General features: G+C 39.0%; 4 protein-coding genes across 9 annotated transcripts; 3 read left to right on the top strand and 1 right to left on the bottom strand.

Moving 5' to 3' along the window:
- Positions 1 to 601: 601 nt before the first annotated feature.
- On the top strand, positions 602 to 5,575 carry LOC103983736 (uncharacterized). Of its 6 annotated transcripts, none has more exons than XR_010513170.1 (4): positions 602 to 1,325; positions 3,478 to 3,723; positions 3,820 to 3,980; positions 4,323 to 4,438. XR_010513170.1 is itself a non-coding variant. In XM_018825845.2 (4 exons), exons 1-3 carry the CDS (start codon positions 627 to 629, stop codon positions 3,978 to 3,980), a joined length of 1,077 nt encoding a protein of 358 aa, XP_018681390.2. In that variant the 5' UTR covers positions 602 to 626; the 3' UTR covers positions 5,437 to 5,575. The 6 variants fall into 6 exon arrangements, 5 of the variants coding, with proteins under 5 accessions (XP_018681390.2, XP_065037476.1, XP_018681392.2 ...); XM_018825845.2 differs by lacking the exon at positions 4,323 to 4,438 and adding an exon at positions 5,437 to 5,575 and having other exon boundaries at positions 3,849 to 3,980; XM_065181404.1 differs by having other exon boundaries at positions 3,849 to 3,980.
- On the top strand, positions 4,547 to 12,419 carry LOC135672916 (WD-40 repeat-containing protein MSI1-like). The gene is made up of 6 exons (XM_065181403.1): positions 4,547 to 4,921; positions 5,437 to 5,763; positions 6,631 to 6,780; positions 10,243 to 10,367; positions 10,466 to 10,561; positions 12,036 to 12,419. The coding sequence occupies exons 1-6, from the start codon at positions 4,547 to 4,549 to the stop codon at positions 12,253 to 12,255; spliced, it is 1,293 nt and encodes a 430-aa protein (XP_065037475.1). The 3' UTR covers positions 12,256 to 12,419.
- A 1,674-nt stretch (positions 12,420 to 14,093) lies between these two features.
- LOC135674893 (V-type proton ATPase subunit G1-like) lies at positions 14,094 to 16,058 on the bottom strand. Its single transcript, XM_065185149.1, has 5 exons — positions 15,935 to 16,058; positions 15,179 to 15,280; positions 14,738 to 14,838; positions 14,389 to 14,535; positions 14,094 to 14,281 (listed from the first exon to the last, which is right to left on the bottom strand). The coding sequence occupies exons 2-4, from the start codon at positions 15,264 to 15,266 to the stop codon at positions 14,392 to 14,394; spliced, it is 333 nt and encodes a 110-aa protein (XP_065041221.1). The 5' UTR covers positions 15,267 to 15,280; positions 15,935 to 16,058; the 3' UTR covers positions 14,094 to 14,281; positions 14,389 to 14,391.
- Positions 16,059 to 22,134: 6,076 nt separating this feature from the next.
- LOC135672915 (patatin-like protein 3) lies at positions 22,135 to 24,474 on the top strand. Its single transcript, XM_065181402.1, has 3 exons — positions 22,135 to 23,153; positions 23,343 to 23,405; positions 23,482 to 24,474. Exons 1-3 carry the CDS (start codon positions 22,197 to 22,199, stop codon positions 23,779 to 23,781), a joined length of 1,320 nt encoding a protein of 439 aa, XP_065037474.1. The 5' UTR covers positions 22,135 to 22,196; the 3' UTR covers positions 23,782 to 24,474.
- The last annotated feature ends 1,849 nt before the right edge of the window (positions 24,475 to 26,323 follow it).

Here is a 26,323-nt window from a genome sequence, read left to right as displayed (position 1 = left end):
TGACTATCTCTGTCTCATCCATCTCCTTGACATCCTCCACCGCATTGTCTTCATCGCTCTTTACTAGGTTCACCAACGGTGACAATGAGGTGAGCACGAGAGGGAAGGACAAAGAGGAGGCACTATTATAAAGGGTTGTGACGGTGTGTTGGTGATAGCGAGGGAGAGGAGGCGGAGGGTGTCGAAGATGCCTGAGGTGCACATGAGTGCCTTGCGGGCGGAGATGGAGAGGTTAAGGGGGACAACGATGACATTGTCCTACACTATGGACGAGTGGTGGTAGTGGTTGAGGAGGCAGGTGGCAAAGAGGGGCACGGTGCTGACGAGGGTGGTGCGTATCTCCGAGTCTTGTTTCGACAAGTGATGGATCTCCGTGATGACTTTGGGCTTTGATTCCACGGTGACAAAGCACCGACGTAAATGTAGAGTGATGAAAAAGCTGCTCGGCAACTATGTCAGCGTCCGTCACCACTGGAATGTTAATTTTTTCTCTTTATTTTTATATTTTTATTGATAAAACTAATGTTGTTAAGGTAAATAGATAATTAGCCAAGACGTCAATAATATATAATTAGCCAAGATATTAACGATGGACGCAAGCATGAACTTCCATTTGGACGGTGGAGATGACTCTACGATTCCCGTTTCCTGTCTGCTCGCCGCTCCCGCCCGTCCTCGCCTCCTCTCTCCACCGCCGCCTCTCCATCCCTTCTCGCTCCTCCTCCTCCTTCTCTCCGACGCCACTCTTCTCTTCCGACCACCGGCCGCCTCTCTTCCTCCGCCCCCCGGCCTTCGCCGCATCTCGCACCGACCTCCATGATTTCCGCCGTTGGGCAGAATCCCTCGCCCTCGCCGCCGGGCCCCGACTCTCCGCCTCCGACGGCGGCCCCGACGCTGCCCTCCTCCGTCGCGAGCTCGCGTGGCTGGTCGAGGACGCAACCGTCGCCGCTGCCTCCGAGTCCGGCGTCGGCGAAGAGCTCCGTCTCAGGGTCGAGCTGGAGGAGCTCTACCGCCTGTGGAAGGCGAGGATCGAGGAGAGGCGGCCGTTCCAGTACATCGTGGGGTGCGAGCATTGGAGGGACCTGGTCTTGGTGGTGAAAGAGGGGGTTTTGATCCCGAGGCCGGAGACTGAGATGGTGGTGGATTTGGTCGCGGAGGTGGAGGGGTTCGAGAAGGGCTTGTGGGCCGATTTGGGAACGGGAAGCGGCGCAATTGCTGTGGGAATTGGGAGGATGTTGCAGGAGGGAGGGAGAGTGTTTGCTACAGACTTGAGTCCGGTCGCATTGGAGGTCGCAAGGCTTAACGTGGAGAGATATGAGTTAAAGGTCAGCTTTTTCAAGATTGATTATTCATTCATTTGTGGTATGGAATTTGGATTCCTAATCCATAAAAAAGTTGTTTTTCACCATTTGGCTGTTAAATCAAGCAGAAAGATCGAGTTATTAAGAATCTTATGGGAGAAAGATCAATATGAGCTAGTCTTGGATTAATTCTTCTGTAATTAGTTGGTAGATTTTTTTATGACTGAAACTTATATGGCATTGTGAACAGAATTTGCAGGTATTACATTTCTTGTTCTTCTTCCTACTTCAAGTGTCTTAGCTATCAGCACTTTATTCATGTGATCTTGTTTTTATTTCTGGAACTACTAATGTCTGATCAAACACCCTAATCGTTAAATATTATGGGGATATTATCAAAAAAGGGTGGAGTTTGATGCAAACTGGTATCCTAAGATAAGGATATGCAACATTTTTTGATGACTGAATTGGGAAGAAATCAAGCTTAGACTAATTGATGTCTCAAGTTTCATACATTAATGATGACATAGTAGAGAGCTCCAAATTCAGGATCTTTCTCTGCATGTATTTCTTGGGAAACAAAGTATAGTGGTCCACATTTCCTCAGCTATTCTAAATGATGAAGTCATTCCTATGTTTTTCTTCACCTTGTCCTGACGATAACAGAAAAAATAAGCTTGCACAGCTAATTTTTTAACATAGATCATTGGCAATCTAGTTGAATTAGGAAAGTTCGTTGCTTTTTCTTTTTTCCATGTCTTAGGAACTTTTGAATAATGATAATATTTGGAACCGTTTTTATGGAGTAATCTGTTTCTCGAAATGAAGCGAAAAAGAAAGCCTCAAATGATATGTCGAAGCAAGGATGATACTTCTTTCGAATGGATGTTCCTTATATGCATGCAATTTGCTCACTATTTCAAGTGTTGCAAAATATATTTTCTAAAATAACTAGTCTTATAAAAAATTGTGGGTATTGGGTTCATGATGCTAATAACTGAGGAAGATTTGTTATATGGTAGATGTGTTGAACATGTTGAAGATAGACCAGCTTATTTCATGAAACTCCTGACCGTTGAGGTATATTTCTTTCTCATCAGCTGGCCTTACAAATCCACCGAGGTGTATTTGCCTGTGATGATTCATTGGCAAATTGAACTTTGCTGTTATTTTCGAAATTGGAGGCTGTTGTAGATCTTCTTAATTAGTATATCATACTTCTCTCGACAATCTATACGCTGGACTCTATGATTATATGTTTCCTATTTACAATCTATACGCTGGACTCTATGATTGTGCCTGTGATGATTCATTGGCAAATTGAACTTTGCTGTTATTTTCGAAATTGGAGGCTGTTCTAGATCTTCTTTAAATTAGTATATCATACTTCTCTCGACAATCTATATGCTGGACTCTATGATTATATGTTTCCTATTTACAATCTATACGCTGGACTCTATGACTGTACCTGTGATGATTCATTGGCAAATTGAACTTTGCTGTTATTTTTGAAATTGGAGGCTGTTCTAGATCTTCTTTAAATTAGTATATCATACTTCTCTCGACAATCTATATGCTGGACTCTATGATTGTATTTGCCTGTGATGATTCATTGGGAAATTGAACTTTGCTGTTATTTTCGAAATTGGAAGCTGTTGTAAATCTTCTTTAAATTAGTATATCATGCTTCTCTCGACGATCTATACTCTGGACTATATGTTTCCTATTTGCAATATTTTAGCATATTGCCCAATGTTAACCTGGTATATTTATGTTATAGACAGCCAAAACTAATATGTAACTTGTGCTGATTGCGCTAGCAACACTAAGTTTTTATGCTAGTCAATGTTTCTGTGCATCATTGGACACAGGATTATATATCCTGTACTAGAAAGTTCTAATCTCCTACTTTTCTCGACATATATGGTTTATGTTTTTAACTAGCCCAGTCTGTAGTAATACAATGATCTGGATGTTAATATGATTCATGGCAGCAAAACCAGTTCATTTGCTTAAGAGGCAAACATTATAGAGCTTTTTATGTTTGTATGATTGGAGGCACAAGTTAAGCATATTCATGCATTTTCTCAGTAAATCTCTGCATCTTGATCTGTATAATTGTCTTCAAGATATCATCATTTTGTCCTTACCCAATATATTGCTTCTTTCCATTTAGGACAAGATTGAGTTAAGGCGGGGTTCTTGGTTTGAACCTCTGCGAGATGTTGAAGGAAAACTTATGGGTTTGGTAAGTAATCCTCCATATATTCCTAGTAGCCATATTCCGGGATTACAAGCTGAAGTCGGTCAACATGAGCCAAAGCTCGCTCTAGATGGAGGTGACGCAGGCATGGATCATCTTCTCCATCTCTGTGAAGGCTCTGCCTCGGCACTCAAATCTGGTGGTTTCTTTGCTTTCGAGGTAATGCATCTGCTATAAGTTTTCCTCCTTGGTTTGTTCTGTATGTGCTCTAACTAGTGGTAGTAGTAAAAGATTTCAACTTGGTTTCATGATCAGAATCATTTTGGTGAAAATTTCTGTCACAGACAAATGGTGATGAGCAATCCGAGTTTCTTGCGGATTTAATGAGCATAAAGTTGGGGAACTTCTTCCACAACATAAAGATGATATCGGACTTTGCAGGAATCCAACGATTTGTGACTGGATTCCGCAGATGAGTATGTCTAGAGAAAACTCGGCTTTCAGATGGAAGAACATAGAGGCCAATTTCTACTCTTATCATTTATTGTACTTTTGTTTCTTTATCCACATTACAAACAATCATATCTGTTATTCCAATCCTTTATAAATTATGCTGTCAAATTTTCATGTATTTTATGAGTTTGATTGAATCAATTTGTGAGTAATAGTTTTTCAAGATTTGATACTCTCAATACACAAATGAAACGAAAATTTCACATTATTCATCAAAATAAATCATTCTAATCCGTATCTATTGGACATCTAATTTGAATTCATATTCATTTAGTCTAACATGATTATGATTTATATGTTGTTAGGATCGGAATCAGAGTCGATCTTGTGTACGGATCTGTACTAACTTTATCGGGTCAGCTTTTGTGTGGGTATGAATCCGATCAGCGGCCGTAATTGTGGAGCGTGGCTTCTCACTTAAGAATTATCGGATTCGGATTTAGAACATATTTGGATCCGACCCGGCACCATCTTGCTTTCTTCCCTTCCAAAACTATATACCCTTCTACCGTCTCTCCTCTCTATATATATGAGAGAGGAGGGGATGCAAGAGGACGTGATGGGGAAGGGGGAGGAAGAGTTGCGGGGGGCGATGGTGGGGCGGGTCATAAACGAGGAGTACAAGATATGGAAGAAGAACACGCCCTTCCTGTACGACATGCTGATCTCACACGCCCTCGAGTGGCCTTCCCTCACCGTGCAGTGGCTCCCCGGCCGCGAGGAGCCCGCCGGGAAGGACTACTCCGTCCAGAAGATGATCCTCGGCACCCACACCTCCGACGACGAGCCCAATTACCTCATGCTTGCCGAAGTCCGGCTTCCCCTCGAGGACGCCGAGTACGACGCCCGCCAGTTCGACGGCGAGCGCGGCGATGCCGACAGCTTCGGCGGACCCGGCGGCAAGGTTGCTTCCGATCGATCTCTTTTTCCCTCTCGGCCCTAATATTTGGTCCCTTCTTCTTTTATCTTCTTGTGATTATCCGTGCTTTAGGTTAAAGTCGTTGCTAACCAAAAAAAAAAAGTTATCTTTTCTCTTCTTTAACTTGAAATGTTTTGGTTTCCAAGACATGTCTAAGTTTACAATGGTTACGGACCTCTAAATCTTGGTAAGCCTCGTGATATCTTTTTATTCTTGTTTGAGAAAGTGGTCTTGAAGAATCTGTTTGATCATGCTTTTAAGTATGTCTTAGTTTTCATAGTAGTTCTTTAACAATGCTTCTTCTTGAACCCTGTATACATGCTTTTATGGTAACATGATTGACAGCATACCACTGTTTGCTCTCAACAGATGTCTCAAGAAATCTAAAATTATGATTTATTCCTAAGGGATATCTGATAACTTGGTATGGTAGGATCCCTTCTATGGTGCATGAGGGTCCTAAGATTCTATTAACTCGCGATGCTTGTGACTATGTCCAGGTGCGAATAGTTCAGCAAATAAATCATGATGGAGAGGTTCACCGAGCTCGCTACATGCCACAAAATCCTTCTATAATTGCAACAAAGACAGTCAAAGCGGAGGTCTATGTTTTTGACTCTAGCACACATCCATTAAAACCTCCATTATATGGTGCATGCAACCCTGATTTGAGGTTGAGCGGTCATCTCTCTGAAGGATATGGTTTATCCTGGAGCCAGTTTAAGCAAGGACATCTGCTGAGTGGTTCTGATGATGCTCAAATATGCTTGTGGGATATTAATGCTACTCCTGAAAATAAGGCCCTTGATGCTCTTCATATTTTTAAGGTGACAGTCTTAAGGGTTTTCATAAGTACTTTTTTTTTTTTCCTGTGCTTGCTTTTTGGTTCAGTTTATTTTCATATTTTAACTCGTCTTTCCTTTTGATTATTTTGTTTATGAGCAAATTTTTTGGATGAGAGGAACTTAAAATATGCTATATGGGCCATATGGGTTGGGTAATTTGGATGTAGACTGCACAAGTAAGAATTTGTCAGTAAAATAGTTGTCGCAATGCTTGGTTGATATAAATGTCTGAAAGAGCATCGGATGCAAGTTATAGAAGTACATATTAAGCAACTTTTTGTTTCATTTTAGTGTTTGCTTAGTATCTTATCCATGCGTTTGAGATGGTAATTGCTCCTTATTACAAAGCTTATCTCTTTCCTCTTATTTGAGGTTTCTCAACTTGGGTAAATGTCAGAGCAGTGATCTTTGTTAGCATGAGCTGTATCTGATCTCATAACTCATTCCCTCACTAGCTGGTCTATTAGATATTTCTTTGCTAAAGTCTGCATTGACCTGGGAATTACATTGAGCACCAACTGTATATGGTCAACGTGGCTAATTATATTAGAACTCACTTCTGTGTATCTTTTCTATAACACACCTCATTTACTTGGCAAACAAAGCAAGCATGAAAACAGATAACTAACATAAATTATGGAGGTACAAATAAATATGTAGGAACCTAGGTCACATGTGGCTGATGAAACTAGTGAAGCTTTCCATTTTTGCGGTCTATTAAATTATATATCCAATTTTTAGAACTCCAAAAAAACACATCCAACTTATTTTGATTGAGGACCTCTGTTATGGCCTACTGTTAACAATGAATGCTGACTGCTAGGCTTACTACTATACCCTGCATGTTAGGTACATGATGGTGTTGTTGAGGATGTTGCTTGGCACTTGAAGCATGAAGACCATTTTGGTTCAGTCGGTGGTGATCGTCGTCTGTGCTATTGGGATGTGAGGACACCAAGAAACAAGCCAGTTACATCTGTTATTGCTCATCAAGGTGATGTGAGTATATTGATCTACAAGGCTGCTACTTGATTTTTTTTTCTCAGAAATTACCAACATACAATTTAATTTCTTGGCTACAAAATGCTTGGTTTTGTTATCTGCTCAGTTTGATGGTTTATTCTTGTGTGTAGCATTAAGTCTTCACTTGCTGAATCAATTAAAAAATTAGTTTTCTAGCTCATAAAATATTCCAAATGTGTTTGTAGTATCACAAATTTTCCTTAGATAATCATCTACATATGCAAGTAATGATATGCTCGTGGAAGTTATTGGGATTTATTTCTCCTGTTCATGGTGTATGATAACCATGCTGACATAGCAATGCCAGCGGTATGAACTTAAAAAGAGGGAGAGGGAGAGGGAGAAAGGAGGCAGAAATATAGGAAGAGAGGAGAGAAGAACAGTAAAAGTCAAGTTCTGGCAGTGAATGAGTGACATCTCCATCAATATATAAAACTGGCCAGGTTGACATGTGTCATTCCTGTGGGTAAGAATTTTATTTTGTTTGAGAGACAGGTTTTATTCAAGAAGAGGAGTTAAACCCATATACCAATGCTAAAGTTGCTTTTTACTGTTTACATGAGTTCTCTTTTCAGCTTACTTCCCAATTTAGAGAGTTCTAATTGCCGCCAGAATAGTGTTTTTACCCAATCAAGCTGCACATTTTTTATGTTTGAATCGATGTTGTAGAACGTCACTTGAATCCACATTCTACTGTGAGTTTTATGAATGGAATTCAATACTTGATTTGTTTGGCAGTATGCAGGAAGTGGCTTTTGAACATTGTTTTTGTTCACTTACAAATTTATGTAGGCCTCTTTTTCACTAACTTGATCATGTCTTTGAAATCAAGCACAAAGAGATGCACCACTATTCTGTTCCCACTTGGAACCAGACATACCCGAAGTTGAAATATGATGGAGAACCTTATACAATACATATATAGATTTAGTTTGTTTGTCTCTAACTTTGGCATCATTTTCTGGAGTATCTAAGCTGATTTTCGAGTATCGAGAAAGTCTTACTTGCAACATTCCATATGTTATATTCTTTGTGGCTGGAATATATTGGTTTACATTTTTTTAATTAGAATTCTGTTTCTGTTAATTATTTTTCTGGGCATAGTATAATGAACTTCAGTATACTTTGGTTGTCCATCATGAGCAATTTGACTACTTAGACACCCTGGTTAATTGTCTGAACCCATCTGGTTATTTTCCTGGGACATCCTTGTATGAGTAATGCAAAGATGTTTAAGACTTCTCCTAGACTATCAGATGTGCTGACTTCTTTTGGAGGTTATTGTGCTTGATTTTCGTCTTTATCATTAGCTTCCCATTGTTTATGGTTAATTGAGGCTGATAATGCCATTGTAAGGTTGTTTTTTTTTTTGTCTCTGAAAACGTTTTTGCAAAAACTTATCAAGTAACAAAAAAGCCTTAATTGTCTGCCATCTCCTCTTTTCTTGTACCATGGACCTGTCCTGATTATTTCTTCCACAGATTCAGACTGGCCTGCTTGCCCAGACTCTAAGCTGATGTTGCAGGAATATGGGGGAAGTGGGTCAATAGATAAATCTTTTTTTTTTTTTGGTTGGAGCTGGATACGGTTACTTAAACATGTTCACATGCCTACATTATTTTATCTGAAATTTGAAATCTTCTAGATTTATGGTTTACTTTTCTGTATCCAGATTTCTTAGTTTTGAAATTTGTCACAAAGTGTTAAATCTAATTATATCAATTCAAACAGTCATCGAGAAACATTTTACCTGGTTGATTGTTTTGGAGTTGTATTTTTTTTTTCTCATCTTTTCCTTTTCTTTGCATATTTGTTTTAAAGTTTTCCTTTTCAAGAATATAAATAATATGTTTGGTTAGGGACTTTATCTTTTGTTGTTGATACATCCAGTTCAAGTAATCTTACGTTCAAGGTATGCAATTTTGTACCGTACCGGAGTTTCGACGTTCGCGTGGTACGGTACGAAACTGTATACCAAGCGATATACCGTTCGGTGTGTGCGATATACCGTTCAGTGTGTGTGTGTGTGTATATATATATATATATATATATATATATATATATATATATTCTTTATATATAAGGCGATGTCGCCTTTTATAAAATATTTATATATAAATATTCATATATATTTTATTTTTTATTTTTTATTTTCGTTCCGCTCGATAACGGGTGGTCTGTGTACTGGTACGCTGACGGACTAGTACGTACCGCTCATACCGGACAGTATTATTCGAAATTACATACCTTGCTTACGTTATTATCTATCTAAAATATTTTATTGTTTTGTGTTAATAAATTCATATGTTACCTAAAATAATTATAAATATGAATTTTCAGATATTTGATCTTTATTCCATCTGTCCTCATCATTAGTCAAGAATGTTTATGACTTTATGAATGCCAGTATTGATGCATTTCAGTATTTTTCTAAAATTATCCTCACCTATTAGAGAGGGAAATATTTATGTGCTTGTGTACATTTGTATTTGTTGGTTATGCTGCTTTAAAGCCAATAAAAGTTATGCTTTGTTTTTGTTTTGAATATTAGATGATTGATTAGGAGATGATTTGGCAATCAAAAGTGAGTTAGAGAGCTACTTGGTCGACGGTTGAAATTATATTGCTCAAGTAGGGGGCCTTCCATGTTCCCTGCCGTTTCTCAAATTTATGCTTGGCACTTCATATGCTCATTACTTGATGGCAGTTGATGTACGTCGTTTTCAAAATTTAAGTTGTAATTGAGATGTTAAAAATGTGCTAGATGAGCAGCCATTTAATGTTAAACATGTAAAAGATCTTGTTTCTTAAGATAAATGATTGCAACTTCTCAGTTCTGCTTGCTTAAAAATGCACACATAGACAGTCCTACAATTTGGAAGAGTTTGATGATGAAGATGACTGCAAATTCTTAATCATGTTCATATTTCTTTAGTAATCTGCATCTCGGACATTCTCACTGTGTTAGAACCAATATCCTGGTTAATCTTTCTTTTTGCCAAGGATCCTCATCAAGAATGTTTTACTTTACAAGCATTGAATATTGTCTGAAGTTGTGCAAATAATTACTTAAATATTTTGCTCAGCATTTTTAAAAACTATATTAAAACAATCTTTAAGCACATTAATTGATGAAGGCATGTAGTATTAGTTTTGTGGAGACAACAGATTGTTGTTTTTTCTTGATGAGCCTGAATTCAAATTCATCCTTGCCAGATGCCTGATCTCTTTAATGATGGACACGACCATTATCCATTTAGTCTGAGGCGCTACCTCCTTTTGTGAATGCAATCTCTTTCTTCTGCTGTCTTGAATTAGAATTACAGTTTCACATTCTTACCTCAGATCAGTTGTTATCTATTTCACAGTTATTAAATTAGTTGGGCTTGCAAGCCACAAGAATCGAGGACTGACTTTTAAAGCATGGTCCTGTGGCAGGCTACCTGCTTGGCATTCAACCCCTTCAATGAATGGGTCGTGGCAACAGGCTCTGCTGATAAAACTGTCAAGTTATTTGACCTTCGTAAACTTGAAAATGCTGTATACACATTGGACTGGCACAAGTAAGCCACCTTTTACTGTGTTATTACTTAAATCAGTTCTTCTACTTGTTAAAACTTGAAATCTTAAACTGTTGTTCACATTGTTGTATTATGACTAGAGAGCAAGTTTTCCAAGTTGGTTGGAGTACAAAAAACGAGACTATTCTTGCATCTTCTTGTATTGGTAGGAGGCTCATGGTGTGGGATCTTAGCAGGTATTCTTTGAAGGCTTTGATAAATGTTCACCTTGTACAATTTGACTGAATCTTTTGTTTGTGCAGTTATGATGTATTTTTTGGTTGTTTAATTTGCTAATGATTTCCTTTGTTTGCTGGCCTTAATCAATGGAGCATAAAGTTCTGTAGCATTATTAGATGGTTATGCTCATGTGGCCCCTTGATCATTCTCATAAATATCTAGTTTTTATGGAAAGTAATGTTGTAAAACTTCATTGCATTAATGGATTAACTGAAATTTAATTAATAAATCAATGGTGTATTAAATTTCTAGATTGGAGTTATTCTTTTCTTTTGTTTGATAGGTTATGTTAAATATGTGGCTCGGTGCTATCATTTTACTTAGGGAAAGTCATTTTTTATTTTAGTTTTTGGAGTAAAGCTACAGTGCCTCATAACTCATTTATAAGAAAAAGAGGGAAAGATAAAGAAACCAAGGTGGTAATAACCAGCAATAGCCAGCCCAAGCCTTCTCAGCACTCAGCAGTTTGGCAAAATCTTGAGTTCATATGGATGATGAGTTTCTGTTTCACATATTTCATGTGCATTGCATGACGAGAAGGTGCTGCCGGAGTTGGATCAATCTTTTACTCTAAACAATGGAGGTTTCAGATCCAAAAATGTGCAAGCAATCATATTTCTCAGTCAATGTCCACTGAGTCATTGAGTTGATACAGTCTTAATTGAGCTCAAAATAGTAAAGATAAGATTTCAAGTCATATAAGAAGCCCTTGTAGTAGTGAAATCTAATAATTAGTATTTAAGCTTTAACAAAACACTACAAGTTTCATGTATGATTGAAGAGAAGCTTTTGGACTAGGGTAAAGTTGCTCTCGTTTGAACAGGGTGTCAAGGTGTTTCCGAGCCTCTCTGTTTGTAGAGGTGATGTATGTGATTCAACTGAATTCAGAACTTATCCTTGGTATTTAATATCTTTAAAATTACAGTGATGTAATAAAGTAGGATTTGATTTACTTTTTTCTTCAACACCGAAGCATTTCTCTGTAGCCTTTTCAACTCTCTTTATGTTGTCATGCTTGACATCTGCCTTGCAAGTCGAACATCTATCTCATGACAATTATTTTTACAGTCCATAGCTTAAAATAAGTTCCATACAGAAATAAAAGGATTTCCAAGGCTCCTGGCAATTATCTGACATCTGCAAACTATCGGGACAAGTACAACATAGAATAAACAGTTACTTTAAAATTCCTTTTGCTTTTGTATACTTGTGGCATCATGTTTTGTTGAATTCACTGTCATGTGATATGCTTGCTTTGAATAGTTTTGTCTGATGAAATAATCGACCTATTAACTCGATAGGTTTAGAATCATGCGACTTAAAATGCTTAAAACTAGTTAATGATATCACATCCATCAGATACTTGTATGCTAATTTAAGTCTTCTCTTATGATGTTCGACTAAATTGTGAGTGTTGTAATATACAAACAGGTACAACGACGAACAAACGCCAGAAGATGCAGATGAAGGCCCAGCATCATTGCTGTTCATCCATGGTGGCCACACAAGCAAGATACCAGATTTCTCTTGGAATCCCAGTGAGGATTGGGTCATTGCCAGTGTTGCCGAAGACAACATACTTCAGATATGGCAGATGGCAGAAAGCATGTACCTTGATGAAGATGGTTTGCCAGGAAACGAATCTCCTTAAGCCTCTTAGATCACACATCCACCATCTGAAATCAGTAACCATGTCGAAAAGGACTGGTAAATTATAGACCAACATTGCCTGCCTCTTATTTGTAACTGCAGTTAGTGTTTGTTTCTTTGTATTTGTATCTCTGCCTTTGATATATATTACATCTCTTTGTGGTATCAGCTCTTCTCTATGGAATGGGTATGCTTATTATTTTGCTTCATGACTTTGCTGCTGCCAGTGGAATTAATAGAAGAACATGTTATATATGGAAATAGGTAAATCACATGGTACATCCACCAAATCCGAACGGAAACGTACCAAACGATATTGTAATCCGTGAATCACAACCCATTAGAAAAACAAAATAAAAATTTTAAATCAAAGGCTTTGTTCCTTCTAATAGAAAATGTTAGGAAACCATGCAGCAGACCATAAAATCAGAAATCAATTTTTTAAAATAGATTTATCGAATCATCGTGCGAAGATCGAGAGTAAAAAACTTCAAAAGCGACAAAATCGTATCCCCAAATCTATATATCTTAGGGAAAATCGTATATCCCCAAATCTACATATCTTAGTTCATGGATCGATAACGACGCACCTTACGTTCTTTTCTTGCGTTCGTGTATCACCACATTGCAGCAACCAAGGAGGGATCCATCCCTCTTACTGTCCCCTCTTGCTGTCCTCTTGAAGGAGGTGGCGGCAATATAGGTCTAACCTATCATCCTTTTAAGCTCGAACTTTTATATATAGAGAGTCCTCTTTAATTACCCTAATGGATCATGTTTTAATGGGTATTGGATCTCTATCCAATTATCATAGTTTAATGGATATTGAATCCTCATTCAATAATCACTCGAAGTCCTATTGGGCCTCACCCAATGGATTCAATAAAACATAGGCTTATTGGATATCTCATATCCAATCCTATATTCGTCACGTTGTCCACCATATATGTATAACCCTCTAAGCCTAATATCGAGTTGGTCATGAGTTGCACTTATCAGAACTCCTTCCGACTTAGTGAATTATTATCCTCATAATAATTCACTCAATTCATCGACTACAAACGTACTAGACTACTACGCCATAATACTCAATTCATTTAATTGCCTTTGTAAGGTTGGCTGACATTCCCACTGATAATTTGTATTAGATTTAGAACTTCCAAACTTATAAGTCTAGTATAAAAGAACGGAGTACTCAAACAAAGTATTATTGATATCTCAAGTCTAAGGACCAGATACACAACTAAGATTATGAAATCGCTATCTAACGATAAGGTATCATTAACCATCAAATATTTCGTAAGCGGATCATTCAGTGAACTCGTTCTCTAATGAGCACTTGCACTATATCCCTAATGTCCCCATATAAGCAACTATGAAACTAGCTGTCTCCATCATATGGACGGATATATAACACATCGTTTTATCCGGTTATCTCGATATCTCTTTCAAGTAATATATGACGACTAAAAATATTTAGTGATATGTGTTTAAAGACGAATTGATCTTATCATCATGATCTAATTCTTATTGCATAAATCCAAAAATATCCAATAATATAAAGTAAAAAAATATCATAATAATAATTGAAAAAGACCATGCACACATGTAACTAACAAAAAAAAAGAAAAAAGGAGAAGCCTAAACCAAAAGTAGTAGAGACGCTTGAAGAGGAAACCAAAAGTATCGGAGGCACATGAAGTAACATAAACTCTCGTTCTCAAAGTATGATGGTGAAACAGGAGGAAGGAGCTCAGACAAGGAGTCACATCTCACACACTCTTTAACTGCATGAAAAGAAATTTTCATGAAACAGAGGAATAAATTGCTAAAGCAATGTTGTCACAAGAAAGAAGACCATAGATGATTTGAATTCATCCATCCCCAAACAGCAACCAAGCAATCAGAACATATACAATGTTTCTGAGGTGGTGCTTATTACAACGAAATCTTGTATCACGAATCACATTATTAAAGACAAAGTGCCCAGGAAAGGCTATAGCATGTCAGCAATTCCATCATGTCACCTACAAAAGAATACGAATAGAAATGCCACCGATTACTTCGAGATCCAAGAATTGATGCACAGGGCTGCATTAGAAAGCATGAATCGTGTTCGTGGAGGGTCATTTACTTGCTAGGTTTGAACTGTTGTGACATGCTTCAACAGCATGTTGATTACATCTGCATGGATAGCTGATGAAGCATTCTTCAAGTTCTGGATCTTAGTCTCTGTTTCCTTCTCAAGCCTTTTCACATTCCATCCAGAACTGCCAGTGCTCTGCAAACATCAGCAGCGAAAAATTCATTTAAATACATTACTACCATCAAAACAAGTAAAACTCTGTGGGGGGTTCTAACTTTATCACTATTAGTTTGTGTGATTATGAAGGAGCAAGATCAGCATTACAATGACAACTCTTTGCAATTCCTATACTCCAACTACATTCAAAAGGGAAAAGAAAGAAATCTCAAAACATCACCTCAGAAACTTTTCTTTGATAATCCTCCTCTAAAGAGGCACGATAGGCAGCAGCTTCCCTCTCAGCTTCATCCTTTGCCTGCTTCAACCTTCCTGTCTTCACTGCATAAAAAAACATGAAAAAGATTTGGAAAAGAAAAAAAGTACCAACTGTTGACCTGACATGAACTCTCTAACACTGGTGTCAACTCTTAAACAAGATTTAGAGGAGTTTGTATGTGATAAAACGATCTCGTAGTCATAAAATCATATCCCATAATGCATGATTCATGCTGTCACTCAAACATATCACTGGAAAGACATGGAAAACATTACTCAAGTACCCATGAGCTACCATTTTCATTTACAGCAAAAGGAAACTTCGATCAACACGTAATAAAGGAAAACATACCATGTTAATGAACCTAGAACAAGAAAACAAGAATAACGAGGAAGAAAGTACAGTTTCTGGCGCTAGAGACAATCTGTTGGGCCTCTTGCTCAGCAGCTAGCAGCATATGAATGCCACCATGTCCTCTTACGGGATCCATGACCTTGATACAAACTGAAATAGCAAATTACAATACAAACACATTATATTAGACAAAAAATCTTGATACTTGTGAGAACATAAAAAAATAGCATAAAGAAGGATGACATTTGAAGGTTATATGACACAATTGGATGAAAAAAAATAGATTTTTTGGCTCGTAAGCGCTGGTGGAAATAGCATAACAAAAAGTATATAGCGGCATCGTATAAATGGTTGATCAACAGGTCTCAACCATGTATAATTAGTTGGTTTATTTTAGGATATTTCAGCTGCAAACTTGCATCATCCACAATATTCTCACTATCTAACAGATAATACCAAGATTTAAAAGCCATGCCAATCCGACGAACATCCTTAATCAAGCCATCTAGTGACAAATATTGCAAATGGGAAGCAATGCAAGCAGAAAACCCCCCGTCATCGAATCGTTCGATCATCGTGACTCGGATTCCGGGAATACAAATCATACATTTTGATAAGGTTACGGCGAAATGCCGTTCAATTCTTCCCCCAGAAGCCCAGACATGTTGGGCGAAACTCTAAATTTGAGGGGATTGGATCTCAGAAAAATCATAAAACTTCGACAAAGGGAGGATCGATCACATTTCTATCTCATTTTAGATCAGAGAGAGAGAGAGAGAGATGGGGATCGAAAGGAACAATCACCTTTGGGTGGAGGACGGGGAGGGCCGGCGACGGATGACGGTGATGGGAAAGGGACAGCTTTTAACGAATGCAACAAACGGGGTATCGTTAGGATGGCATTCGGCGGGACGTGTCGGTCATTACATTTCTGGAGGAGGGCATTATAGGAAACTCATGGGACGTGTCAGTCATCATATCTATCTAGGAGGGTAATTTAGAAAATTTATAGTCTATTTTTGAAGATTATTATTTATAATCCTTTTTGTTATTTACATTTTAATAAGATCTTTTTCACTTCTTACTTATAATCTTTTATTCTTTTTATTCTTATTCATTTTAAAAGTGACGTAACATAATTAAAAAAAGATAACATAATTAAAAATAATAATAATATGAGATATTTTGTCATGAACGATCATCACTCAATCATAACACCTCCGTCATTTTTAAAAAAATATAATTAAAATAATAATAAAATATGATATTTTGTCATGAACGATCATCGCTCAACCATAACACCTCCTTCGATGGACTATTCGTCATTTTCGTTTTGCTTCTTTATATATTTGATAATATATTTTATCTTATCTTTATATATTTTTACTTAAAAACTATGAGTAGAAATAGTTTACAGAGCGATCATTCATTAGAATGAGTAAAATTTATCAAAATATCCTAGTTTTCATGTGTCATAGTATACATTCTGCAAGCTGTGGTTCAGAGAAAAACATAAGTCATCTCAGCACCACAAAAACCCTTGCGTGACATTTGGTTGTATAAGGGTTTAGGGTAATGTTAAGTGTTAATTGGATTCATAAGTTCGCACGTTAAGCTTACGAAAACTTACCAACACACATGATACTCGGTGAGTAGTCGTTTATAAACTTATGACTGTTTGTTTGCCTTCTAAAATTTTTATTTTTTCTCTTACAAACCTTATGTTTATCGAATTGCTTATAAAATTACACTCTTTGCGAGATGTTGAGATTTATCAATTATTCGTTTTCGAACTAATTAATTTACTCTTTTATATGTCTTTTAGGACCTGGATGAGTTTACAACTAGGTCGACTCTTTTATAGGTCTCTCTGGTTATCTCGATGTTCCTCTCGAGTAACCTACAACCAAGATTATTTAGAATATATGTTTAAAGATGAATCAGTCTCATTATCGTGATCTCATTACGATACGATTCCTATTGTACAGATCCATCAACATCATAATATATGTAACAAATAATATAAAGTGAGAAAAATATCAAATATATAATAAATAAAAAGAGTGTGTATCATGTTACATTTGTCATTACTCACGTGATTAGCTTGCAGGGCACCTACGACTAACATAATAGATATTTTGAAAGAGTTCACCGATATTATGCCACTTGAGTTACCAAAAACTCTACTATCACACAAAGGCCTAGATCATTACATCAAACTAGAGCCACGAGTAAAGCCTTAAATATTTTCCATCAAAAATAAGATGGAAACCTCCAATTATCTATCAATTATCGAGCACTAAATAAGGTAATGGTGAAGAACAAGTATCACATCTCACTTATCGTTGACTTGTTTGACTAACTAAGTAATGTGAAGTATTTCTCTAAACTCAACATTCGATCGGGTTATTAGCACATATGTAGTGCTAAAGGTGACGAAATGAAGACTACTTGTGTGATCAAGTATAGAGCACTCAAATTTTTTGTGATGCATTTTGGTTTAACTAACACTTTGACCATATTCTGCACTCTCATGAACCAATTGTTCAATAAGTATCTTGATAAGTTTATGATTGTCTATTTGGACGATATCATTATTTATAACCAAATGCTCGAGGAGTATGTCAAATACCTTCGAATAATTTTTAAGATTTTCAAGGAAAATACTTTGTTAGTGAAAAGGTAGAAATGTTACTTTACATGGACGAAGATTTTATTATTAGGGAATCAAATTAGTAAATGTTCTATTCTGGTGAATAAATTGAAGATGTAATTTGTAACGGAGTGGTAAACACTAAAGAAAGTACCAGAGTTATGATCCTTCCTAGTTTTATCAACTATTATCAATGCTTCATAGTTGAGTACTCAAAGTGTGTAGCTCTACTAACAGAGTTGCAGAAGAAGGAACATCCTTGGCGATGGTTAGATAAGTATGAATTAGCATTCCAAGACCTTAAAACTACTGTGCTAGAAGAATCGGTACTTAAATTATCAAACTATAGAAAGTCTTTCGAAGTTCATACATATTCTTCTGACTTTTCTATTAGAGTACTTATGTAGAGTGGCCACTTGACGGCTTACGGGAATCGCAAGCTCAATGAGATTGAGTGATAATATATGATACATGAAAAGAAGATGACAATGATAGTCCACTGTCTATGAGTATAGCAATATTTTTTAAAACACGATTTGTTCTAAGGACAGATAATATCGTGTTGAGTTACTTTCAAATTCAAAAGAAGCTCTTCCTAAAGCAAGCATGGTGATATAACTTTATGTTTGAATTTAATATGGCAATAGAGTACATGTTTGGAATAGCAAATGTTGAAGTCGATACATTGAGCAGGAAATTAGAATCGATGAATGTGATGCAATTGGAAGGCAAAGACCAAGCAAGTTAGCTATACTCTGACTTTCTTTCTAGTTATAAGGATAGACTGTATAATGATCCGCTAGTAATAACTATGATATAAATGATAAAAAAATAAATCATGATGATTTTGGGTCTAGAAGAGACTCATCTACACCAAATAGAATAGAATTTATATTCCTCAAATGGACAATTTGAGGTGTGAACTCTTGAAAGAATCATAATTCCCTTTAGGTAGAACATCCAAATATTCATTGAATGTTGGTTCTCATGAAGAGGGTCTTCTATTAGTTGAAGGAGACTAATATAGAAGAATATATTCAAACGTATCTTACTGGCTAATAAGATAAGGTAAAATAGCAAAAGTCGATAGAACTTTTTGAGACCGTTGTCCATACCAGAAAGTTATAGGAGAGGAGAGGAAATGTCGAGAGTGCTTTAGATTTTATTAAAAATATATAAATAAAAATTTAAATATTCTTAATATAGATAGTAATATAATTTTTTAGTTCAATAGTAGAAAAAAATTCATCTAGCCTATCTTCAGTAGTCGGAAGCCATCTAAATAATCCAAATAAGTTAGAATGTTACGGATTTTATTATTACTATAGTAGTATGAAAATTTCAACTAAAATTAGTAACCATTTCACCCATTATTCTCATAATAAACCATAATATACACTGACCTGATGATATGCTTCCTGAGATTTACACAGTTGGATTTGATCAGTAATCAAGTCAATATGATGAGGATCAAAAGCTGAGACAGAAAAAAGACAAGAAAAATGTTGGTCTTCGGCACTAATATCATGATTAGGAAATATGATAAATGCTTGTTTGAAACCCTAAGTGTCACCGGAACCCAACATGAAGTGCTGATCTCTCTTTGGCTTTATGTAGATCTTCGATCAGTCTGATGTTTCACTGCACTGTGCAGGGAGAAAAAGCAACAGCAAATGGAAGTCTCAAGGCCATGCTGTGTAATTGGATATCAAGTCCAAGAACACTGTTTTAGATGGATACACATATCTGCAAAAGATAGCTTCTTTCTTTTCATCAATTGATTGCCAAGATCTTACATGGTATATACATCACCTGTTGAGCCATGAGTCACGCTAAGCTAACACACCATGTCACCCACAGAAATAAACAGTGTGCTTGGAACCATATGGGTCTAATTTTGATTTCAGAAGCAAGAAGTTGTCATCATGGAGATGAAATGGAGGTATCATGAACCACTCTTCCCAAGTCTTTGTTCCAGGTAGAACTGAGTTGGCTGGCTCCTCTGTTCCAATGCCTTAGCAATAGATAGGGAAAAGACATCAAAAGCTTCCAACCATGCCAAAGAACAAGTTAATTGGATCTCACTGTTCTCAACTGGGTTTTTGAGTTGAAGCTCAAAGCTACATTTTCCACTTGTCCATTAAAGGACAGAAGATTTTGTCTGTTTGAATGTGGCTTTTTGCTCGTGACTTGGGATTGCCAAGAGGTAGATCTGAACTGAGGTTGAAGAAGAAGAGTTGAGATAAAGAGTTTTGGGCCCTTATGCTTTAGGATATAGCTCATGAAAGAAATTGCAATAATAGCATGTAAAATCTGGTAGGTCATTTGGCACATTTGACATGATCCTTGAGATCATAGACATGAAATTTACAAGTATAAAGAACAAAACATGTTTTATGTATAATTTTTGTGGGGGCACTCTTTGGAAGTTTTGCTTACATCAATCTCTTTTTAATTCATCTTTTATTTTTTGTGGGCAGTTTTTGGAGATGTGGAGCTTTCAGGTCCTCTCTTTCTATGATTGAATATGGGATAGAATGGCACAAAAAGGTTACCCAGTTAGAGAACATCCTCAATGGGTTGGTTATAAAAGAGGTAAAAGAAGAAGAAGAAGAAGAAGAAGTCACAACTGTTGCAAGAGAGTCTTTTTCTGATCTGAATTCATGAACATTTTGGTCTCTCGAAGAACCCTGAAAGCCTCACTCGATGGATGTCATGTGAGAGTGGAGAGTTTACTGAGATCTAGCAACTGAAAGAAAGGAATCATTGCAGAACATAAGAAATTGACTACTTGCATGAAGAATCCAAATATCTACTGCTGCTCGTCTTTGGATCCTCTAAATCCCACCTTTTTGTCTCCCACATGCAGTACACCTGCAATAATTTAAGATCACTACAAACCCACAATCCCCCACACAGCAAACACCACCAGGTTGAACATAAGCTGAGGTTATCGGGAACTTGCACTTCAACTTCAGCTGATCATTAACTCTGCAAGATCAAACATGTATCAGAAGTTTTTGTGATACACACTTGGCACGCATGTAATGATTCTGCTAGATGCTAGTTTTTGGTCAAGCTTGCACATAATGGCTGCTGTGACAACTCCACGACGAGCAGCGAAGGCTGAGAACCAAACAAAGCTTGTCCCTAGGTAATGGATGAAGCACAGAGAGAGAGAGAGAGAGAGAGAGAGAGAGAGGAACAAGTGCTGCATTGCTTGCAGTAACTACATGGACTCCTCGACACTGTCGGCAAGACTTGGGAGTCGACTGGAGTCACTTCACATAATGTAGTCGGTCAGCTTTCGGCATCCATGAACAGATGTAGTAATCTGATTGACCTGTGCACTGTTGTTGGCAGACTTCGTCTGGAGATGCAGAACAGTTTGCGTCGATGGGATCAACTGCAGGTTTAGATTTGAGATGTCGGAAAGCTTCATCACTTTCGTTGACGAGGGAGAACACTTTCGATGGAGAGATTCTATCGCAGAGTTGCTGGTAAAAATGCCAACCTCACTGCATGCTTTCGGTTTGGGAGCGAGTGAGTCATGCGATGACATGAACTGTGGCATCACCTTTCTTCCCCAATAGCAGTCGGATCAATCATGAGGCTCTAATACTCGATTAATCTGATAGCGAGCTTCCCCACCATTAGCACAACGTAAAATATCTCATAACATTAAGAGGAGTCTCTGTCGTCCAAGTGCAATAGCTATAGCATTATTCCTTCAACCACCATAGCGTACAATAATAATCATTTTGTCTTTAATTGAATGCCAAAACAAAAACAAAAGTAACATCTTCAACTTCAACAATAGTCACGATTTGATGAGTATACATACAATCATAATAACTTCAATTTAAATATTTTATATTGTGATTCTGATTTATTAAATTAATGGAGTCAATTATCTCATCCCTCAAATTACCACATTTCCTTCCTTTTGCTCCAAATAATGAGATCAAGTGAAATCAAGAATGGGTGATGTTTCTTAATCCGAGGAGGAATAAAAGGTTGATGATGATGGTGTAGGCAAAGCACCCATCTCCGAGCATTAAGAACCTTCCAAAACCTTAATTAATGATTCTTAAGCCTAATGGTGTCGTGTCATCAAAATATAAATCGAGTTAGAAAGAGTATTAGGAGAAATTATCTAAGCAACCACTTCTAATAATAATGTTGGTAATTACGAGGGAAGGCAGATTAAAAGAGCGTCGGTGATCGGACGTGCCTCCTCAGCCTCGCGCCGATCGTCGAATCCTGGCCGTCCACCGCGTCACCGCTCACCCCACAGCAACGGCACGTGTGCGCGCTAACCCGAACCCCCTCTATTTAAGCTCGAACGCGCCGCCCCTTCCCCCGCCTCCGAAGGAAACACGGTCCTCTCCGGTTCGGCTTCGGGCGAAAGCAATGGCGTTAGCGCCGCCTCCGCTGGAACCGAGCGCGGACGCCGACAAGCTAAGCTACGAGATCTTCTCCATCCTCGAGAGTAAGTTCCTCTTCGGCTACGACGACCCCAATCTCCTCTCCTCCTCCGCCTCGTCGGCTGCCGCTTCCGCGCCCCGGCCCGCCGGGAGGGTCCGCATCCTCTCCATCGACGGCTGCGGCCGCCCCTCCGACGCCCTCCTCGCCGCCGTCTCCCTTGCCCGCCTCGAGTCCTCCCTCCGCCGCCGCTCCTGCGACCCCTCCGTCCGCGTCGCCGACTTCTTCGACGTCGCCGCCGGCTCCGGCGCGGGCGGCGTCCTCGCCGCCATGCTTTTCACCCGCGGGCCCGACGGCCGCCCCCTCTACGCGGCCGACGAGGCGCTGCGGTTCCTCCTGTCGCAGACCGGACGGTCGTCATCGGGGCATTTCGCCCCCGCGAGGCGGGGCCCGCTCGGGTGGCTGTTCCGGCGACGGCCTGGGGCGGTCCTCCGGCGGGTTTTCGGCGACGCGACCCTGCGGGACACGGTGAAGCCGGTACTGGCGCCGTGCTACGACCTGGCGACGGGGGCGCCGTTCCTCTTCTCGCGGGCGGACGCCGTGGAGGCGGACGGGTACGACTTCCGGATCCGGGAAGTGTGCGCCGCCACGTGCGCGGACCCGGCATTGGGTGCGGCGCCAGTGGAGATGAGGTCCACGGACGGACGGACCTGGATCGCCGCCGTCGGGGGCGGGGTGACGATGGGCAACCCGGCTGCCGCGGCCATCACGCACGTGCTCAACAACAAGCGGGAGTTCCCATTCGCCGCGGGGGTGGAGGACCTCATGGTGCTGTCCCTGGGAAGCACCAGCGGCGGCAGCCTGGGGGCAGAGGGGAGGAGGAGGAGGCAGGTGCCGTCGGCGGCAGAGCTCGTGAGGATCGCCGGGGATGGCGTCGCCGACATGGTGCGGACCCTCCCCCTCTTTTCCCCCCCAACTGGTCTTTTGTTTTTAGCTTCCTTTTTTTTCCTCTTTATCTTTTACTTATATAACTGCAATCCTGACATAAATGTCGATTTGTCGGCATTCCATGAACTAATCTTGTCCGTCCATTATACTATGGTAACTGTTGATATGAATTCCGTATGATGTCAGGTGGATCAAGCGATTGCCATGGCATTTGGGACTAACGGGATCAGTCATTACGTGCGGATTCAGGTAACAAAACCCTTTTCATATTATTATTATTAATGAATAATAATAATAATAACAGACTCGGCGACAAAAATCTCAGGCTAATGGATTCGGATCGGGCAATTATACCCCCAAATCAAGCAACGCCACGAAATTGCTGAGTTCATTGGAGGAAACGTTGTCGCAGAAGAACGTGGAATCGTTGTTATTTAGGGGGAAGAAGATGTCGGATCAAAGCAACGGCGAGAAGATCGAGTGGTTCGCGAGCGAGCTCGCCAAAGAGGACGAGCGGAGGAAGAAGAGTCGGATTCCCGTGGTAGTGTTGACGCAAGTCGTGTCACCGAGGACTTCCTCCACGGCGGCGTCCATCGTAATCGACGGAGATAGAGAAAAGACATGAGTAAGCCTTCCAGGAGACCGAGTGCTTGGCGGCCGCAGAGCGTTGGAGGCGTACACCGTGTACATGTGCTTAGATATGTAATTTATCCTTGTGTCCTTTTGTTTTTTCTTGGCTTTCTTTGGTGTACGGGAAGTCAGCTCGAGCTTTGGCGAAACGAGAGTTTAATGGCTTCCACTGCTCTCACTCGCCCAGTGTCGGATTCAAGATGGAGACACGCAGAGAGGAGTCCTCAGAACTCGCGCTGTTAAAACAAGCCTAAAATACGGCCCTCTCCCTCGTGGGTCCCGCGGTACGGCTTCCGCAATTGGCGGCACGAGGAGGCCATTACCGAGTGCTTGATGGGACCCGCCTGTAGATGCGAGTGCCGGTGACAGGAGAGACGGTGCATGCAAAGAGACCACCACCCGAGACGGCGAAAAGGTCGAGAAAGGAGACGGTAAACCCACCCACGCTCGTCCGTACCCAAGCCAACCTGAGCCCGAATTCAGCAGTCCAGCGTAGATTAACACCCACACGCGCGAGCCGTAATCGGATGTCTGCAATAGATCAGATACAAAAACAAGAAGAATCTCCACCATGAAATCCAACAGATAGATTACAGGTCTTTTAATGGCATTGCAGAACACAGGCTGCGCCTTGATAGCTTCATGGATTGCCTCAGAATTCAAGCATATTTGGATCTTTATGGAGTACTCAGTGCTGGAAACTCTTCCTTTGTCTCTCTGATCTTAGTCTGAGATGTGGAGAACTTTACTCCTTCAGTCCTTCACTTATTGTTAGTGAATGAAACAGAGCATATATTGGAGGAGATAGTATGGTTTGTTTAATGTTCTATGGCTGGGCAGACTTCAATGATCCCTGTGTGGATTGCAGGGTGATGGTTGAGTGATGACCGATTTCCTCATATCAATTTTGCTCGCTTTCTAATGTACAAGTGCTTGAACTACTGACTTCTGGTGACAGTCATCATTGCAGAAAACCAAGAAGGTAAAAGCAATGCCTTCTGAGAAAAAGTATAGCTGAAAAGTTCTGATGCGTCTGTGAGAAAGTTCCAATTGAGGTGAAACATGTGTTCTGATGCCTGCTTGATTCCTTGTCAAGATGGAGAAGATAACCCATGGAACTTTCTGACACACACACAAGCTAACTTTGGCCCCGTAATATTCCACAGCAAGCATATGGTTGAGTTATCCAGCAGTCAAACAAACACTGAGACAAATCTAGTGGCTCAGCTTGAAGACTTGTGTCACTCTTACATATTTGGCCTGAGATGAGTTCATGACTTGGAGGTATGTAACCTGGAAAGGTTTTCTTCTTGACCTTATTAGGGTGCTTTTAAGATGGTGAGTTAATTGACAAAAGATGACATTTTTCCAAGCCTTGGATGCTCTGATTTAGCAGAGAGATCTGAATCTGAACTGTAATGATCACCATTATTTCTGTACTTTTAAGTGCAAGACAAACAAGCATTTGCAGATAGTATTACTTAAGATGTCTGAAAATTTAATACACTTTGCATGTGAACTCAATTGCAGAATAGTGATGCAAGTGAATCAGAATAAATGAGCTTTGCAAATGGTTTAAACTTTGGCTGCATGGCATTTGAGACTTCCAAAGTGCTGACCTGCATGTTTCTTGAGTTGTATAGTATGTGAGGATCCCCAAAAAATTTGCATCTCTTGAGTCCTAGAAATGCCAGGAGATCTACTTTTATTCTTTCTGACAATGATGATAGATTACAGAAACATTTTGTGGAGCATTATAGATGAAGTAAAAAACCAATGAACCCCCAAATGAGTACTTTGACAAGCAGATAACTGAACATTTATTTACTCTACTGATCAGAGCCCAGGATATGAGAGCATGAAGGGTCTCATTTCATAGACCAATCAATGCTCTCTAATAAGATTAAGGAACACTATATGGTTTCATTTCATTTCAAGGATTGCTATATTATTAGGTATTTAAGATGAGAAGTAACTTAGACCGCTCGATGACCTATTTGACTTGGGTTAGACTCGAGTCGGAACAATTTCGATTTCGATTTTTCTGTTTTAATAGATAATTTTAGAATGCAGAATAATTTAATAGGATTCTAAAACTGTTTTAATGAATTAAAAATATTAACAAATTAATAATTATGAATTGAAAATTTTAGATAAGATATGAAATATTAAAAAAATCATGGAGAGCAAAATGAAATTAGATAATCACCCAAACCAATTTCTAAAGATTATTTACTCATGGTTTTAATGTATTTCAATCTATAATATCAATTGATAATTCTAAATATTTTTAAAAAAAATTAATAACTGTGAAACAGGTTCTATATCATCTAAATATTAAAATACGAAATTTATGATCCTTTTTCACACTCTCTCACGCTGTGGGAGAGAAGATGTGAAAGGTATGGACGGATAAGGAGCTCAAGATGTTCAGCACCTCTCTCACACTCTCTCGATCCATTTTATATTTATTTATTTTATATTTTCTTTGTTTTGAATTTAAGAACGTTATTTATTATGTTCCATAATGAGGACTA

Source organism: Musa acuminata, chromosome BXJ1-5 (genome assembly GCF_036884655.1).
Source record: "Musa acuminata AAA Group cultivar baxijiao chromosome BXJ1-5, Cavendish_Baxijiao_AAA, whole genome shotgun sequence".
NCBI lineage: Eukaryota > Viridiplantae > Streptophyta > Magnoliopsida > Zingiberales > Musaceae > Musa > Musa acuminata.
Note: the sequence above shows the minus strand (reverse complement) of the source record. Positions and strands in the feature narration are given on the sequence as shown.